The sequence below is a fragment of the Alligator sinensis genome, unplaced genomic scaffold (genome assembly GCF_000455745.1).
Source record: "Alligator sinensis unplaced genomic scaffold, ASM45574v1 scaffold226_1, whole genome shotgun sequence".
NCBI classification, from domain to species: domain Eukaryota; kingdom Metazoa; phylum Chordata; order Crocodylia; family Alligatoridae; genus Alligator; species Alligator sinensis.
The window spans coordinates 2,352,443-2,357,139 of NW_005842028.1; the positions used below are offsets into that span (position 1 = coordinate 2,352,443).

General features: G+C 41.7%; 1 protein-coding gene across 1 annotated transcript in view; it reads right to left on the minus strand.

Moving 5' to 3' along the window:
- Nucleotides 1-2,910: 2,910 nt before the first annotated feature.
- SLC28A3 (solute carrier family 28 member 3) overlaps nt 2,911-4,697 on the minus strand; it is a 93,310-nt gene continuing 91,523 nt past the window's right edge. The window contains exon 19 of the mRNA XM_006022301.3: nt 2,911-4,037. Coding sequence (XP_006022363.1) covers nt 3,929-4,037 — 109 coding nt within the window. The 3' untranslated portion in view covers nt 2,911-3,928. The remainder of the gene's footprint in view (nt 4,038-4,697) is intronic.

A 4,697-nucleotide genomic window follows, 5' to 3' on the forward strand; every position in this document is an offset into this window, starting at 1 on the left:
TGCTTTCAGTGGCACAGAACACTTGGAAGTCAGGGTTAGAATTACAGTCAACTGAAGGGTAATCATTTGAAAAGACTGAATCTGGCTGGAGGATGCTGGGTTGGCAGAGGTTGCCTCTGGGTTTCTGCACATAGGATAGCTTTGTTAATCCTAGGAAAAGATATACGATCAAGGAAATTTGGAGGAGGGTTATCTCTTGTCACAGGTCCCACCACTAGATAGGAGAGAGATTTAGGAGTAGATTTGACTTTAATTTAATATATAGCTAGAGGTAACGCTTTTGTTTAACTGGATTTTAAGGGTACATATTTCTGCATTTCAAAATTTTCAACTCTGAATTAAAAAAAAAATCTCAATCCAGACCCCTCAAAAGTCATGAGAAAGGCTTGGAAATCATGGGATAAAAACAGTGTGTAGCTTCCTTCTGGCATCACTAGGATTTCCTTGTTTAACATTTTTGGCAATTTATCTGTAACCATTGAGGGCAGAAACTTACCTTTTCTTCATAGTTTCATAGTTGGTAGGGTTGGAAGGGACCTGAGTAAATCATCAAGTCCACCCCCCTGCCATGGCAGGAAAGAGTACTGGGGTCAAACAACCCCAGTGAGGTGTTCTTCCAGCCTCCTCTTAAAGACCCCCAGGGTAGGAGCCAGCACCACTTCTCTTGGAAGTTGGTTCTAGATCTTAGCTGCCCTGACTGTGAAGTAGCACCTCCTGATATCTAGCCTGAATCTACCATCTGCCAGCTTGTGACCACTATTTCTTGTCACTCCTGGTAGTGCTTGGGGGAACAGGGACTCCCCCAATGCCTGTTGGTCCCCCCTGACTAGTTTGTAAATGGCCACTAGATTCCCCCCTCAGCCTTCTCTTATGGAGGCTGAACAGGTTCAGGTCCCTTAACCTCTCCTCATAGGGCCTGCCCTGCTGATTCCTGATCATGTGGGTGGCACTCCTCTGGACCCTCTTGCTGCTGTCCACCTCCCTCCTGAAGTGCGGCGCCCAGAACTGGATGCAGTACTCCAATTGCGGCCTGACCAGTGTCGCATAGAGGGGGAGGATCACCTCCTTGGACCTGCTTGAGATGCATCTGTGGATGCATGACAAGGTACGGTTGGCCTTCCTGACCGCATCCCCACATTGTCGGCTGATGTTCATTTTGGCATGACTCCAAGATCCTTTTCTGCCTCTGCACTGACGAGAAGGGAGTTCCCCAGCCTGTAGATATGCTGCTGGTTCTTCCCCCCCAGGTGCTGTACCTTGCACTTGCCAGTGTTGAACAGTGTCCTGTTCTCATCTGCCCACCCCTGTAACCTGTCTACGTCCGATTGCAGCCTATTCCTCCCTTCTAGTGTGCCCACTTCCCCCCACAACTTAGTGTTGTCTGCGAATTTGAACAGGGTGCTTTTTACACCCGCATCCAAGTCGCTGTTGAAGATGTTGGACAGTGCGGGCCCGAGGACCGAGCCCTGCGGGACCCCACTGCCCACATCCCTCTAGGTCGAATAAGACCAGTCCACCACCACTCTCTGGGTGCGGCCCTCCAGCCAATTAGTGACCCACTTGACTGTGTAGATGTCGACGCCACAGTTTCCTAGTTTTTTAATGAGAATGGGGTGAGAGACAGTGTCGAAGGCCTTCCTAAAGTCCAGAAAGACTACGTCCACTGCTACCCCTGGCATCTAAGGATTTTGTGACCTGGTCATAGAAGGCCACTAGGTTGGTCTGACAGGACCTGCCTCTGATGAACCCGTGTTTTTTGCCCCTAAGCATAATCTCCCTGGCTGGCCCCTCACAGACATGAGCCAGGATAACTCTCTCAAAAAGCTTACCCAGGAGTGAGGTAAGACTGACTGGCCTATAGTTTCCTGCATCCTCCTTCCTCCCTTTTTTGAAAATGGGAACCACATTGGCCCTTTTCCAGTCATCTGGCACCTCGCCAGAGCACCATGAGCGCTCTTAAAGCCATGCCAGGGATCCCGCAATGACCTCTGCTAATTCCCTCAGCACTCTGGGGTTGAGATCATTGGGACCTGCTGATTTAAATATGTCCAGTCCCTTCAGAAGTTCCCTGACTAGGTCCTCACTGACCTTAGGCCTGGGTGCGCCTCCCCTGGGACCTATGGGGGTCCCAGTGGGGGGCGGGGGGGGGGGGGACCCGGTCCCTAGTCAGAAAAATGGAGGCAAAGAAATTTTTAAATAGGTTAGCTTTTTAAAAGATGAAAGCTGAGATTCTCATGCAAATCTCATTCCACCAAGAGGGACTTTAAGTAAGTTGTCTTGTGATTTTACTGCAAATCTCATGATACCAGAGTGAGCAACACTAACATTTGCTGTCCCATTTTGGGAACAAATGTTAATAAATGTTACTTTTATGCACTCTCTCTCTCCTCAGTTTTACCAAACATTGATACCCTTTCTAGGGAGCCTGGAATAAGAAGTGATTGTCAAAAGTCGATAAAAGTCAGTTTTAGCAGCAGTGGCCTAAATTTTTTGCCACAGACACAGTATAGGTAAGAATTTAATTGAGGATTGCCAAAGCAGTTTCTCACCTCGTTAGGTGGAAAGTAAAAGAATTTCTTATTTTAGCAGAATAGGTTTGCTTATTCCACACACACACGAGTTAAGGTTGGCATGGGAGCCTCAACTGAGAACTTTCTGATATTTTCATGTCTAAATTCTTCATGTCAGCTTTGTAGCTAGGTCTTTGACATTGACAGTCTTCAGCTGCCATAATATATGTTGCAATCTTTTGACACTGACAGTCTTAAACTGCAGGAATATATGCTGCAGTTAAAAAAAAGAAAATAACACAATTTAATGTTTAATGCTTTAAAAATAACATCTGAAATATTTTCAAGTTCAAAACGTTGTGGTGTAACTTAGGACCTGAAAGTAACACAGCCTAAGTCATGCCAAATACTTTTCATTTCTTTTTTATAAAAATAATGAACACAAAGGGTAATCAACATGTTTTTCATTATCAAATAAAAGAATCAGATCGTTATAAATATACAAAAGTTTTGTTATGAAGGCACAACATATTTTTTTTCCTTAGTCAATTTACTCTTAATATTATTTAATCAAGTATATACAGTTGAATGAGAAAAATAAAACTAAAAAGCTCTCCTCAAAGAGAGAGCCTGGCAGATTTGCATAATTTGCATAATTCTGATCTCATTTTCCATCGGTTTTACAACATTTTTAACTCCATTCATTTCCTTGGACTTATTCTTGTTAGTGACCTGAGCAGTAGGATTCTATTAGCAAAGGAACAAATAGTGGGAATGCAAGGACTTGTGTCTGCACTCATCTGACAGATAAATTTATACTCACTCACAACTGGATATTTTCATTTATATAGTTACCATCATTTGGTCAGAACTAGAAGGGTTCTGTTACATAGATTTCAAAGGGCAGGCAACACCATTATCTTGGTATAGTAAAAATGTCATTTTGGTTTCAATATTATAAAGAGAAGAAATATTGTGAGAATGGATGACCTTTTGAATACTAGCAAAAATTATGAAGCAAAACTGAACAGCTCCCAAATGCTTTGGATTGGAATCTCTTATTTACACCAGTTTATATTAGAACAACTCTATCACTTCTGTTTCTACTAATGTAAGACAGATGAGAATCAGACACAACAGCTGGGCCCATTCTAGTAGTTGTAATATTATTTTCCAGGTTGATTTAATAACCAAAAACTTAATCCACAGAAAGAGGGTTTGACCTTATTATTACTTACCTAGTGTAATTTAGGAGTTATGCTGCTCAGGTCAAAGGAGTTGCATGGTTACGTGAGGAAAACAAGGTTCAAACTTTTGCATATTTCTTAAACCGAGTTTTGCCCCTTCTACTTTCTTTCCACCAGTCCAACACAGAGACAAGATCCTATTCCAGGCTCTTATTTATGTCCAGTCCTGGTTTAAAATAATGTAGTAGTCCAACTGCAATTAAAAGTGGGAGGGTCTAGTATTTGGCAACATCCTTTCAAGAAGTGCAGGCTGTAGTTTCCACCCGGGTTTGTGATGGTGCTGGGGAAAAGATGGGAAAGCAAAAAGTCAGGCCTATTTTCACAATATAGATTTAGCCGGAGAATTTAAAATGCTTTAAATTCTCATCCTGTTAATGGAACTTAAAATAAGTCCCTAAGCCATAGGAACTTCTATCAGGACTCCTGAAATGCCCCAGTGTTTTTATTTTATGACTGAAAAATGTTTTTTTTTAATCTTAGAAATGTTTTTCCAACTTTATTGTATTAGATAGAACTTGCTGTTTACCAGGAACTAGTTAATGAAATGTATTCAATGTAATAAATGACATGAAGAGAAAACTCAAATGAATGAGGATGGTATTAAAGCTGGAGTTTTGCTCTAAGTAAATATTAGTGACGTGTCTAGTGTTTTTCTGAGACACATTCAGAACACTAAGTTATTAAAAAAAAAACCCTCCACCCTGAGTACCATACAAGCATAAGTGTTCAGAAGCACCCAGTATTGACACCAATACACTCTTCAAACAAAAAGGGTACTTTTGCCTGCTCTAAAAATGTCACTATAAAAGCAGCTAGCTTTTGATTTAAAAAATATGGTCACCTTACATTTGTTGGTTGCATTTGTAAGTATCCCAGAATACTTCTGCAGAAAAGATAATGGAGGACAAAAAAACTCCAGGAAGTTAATTGATTTATAGAA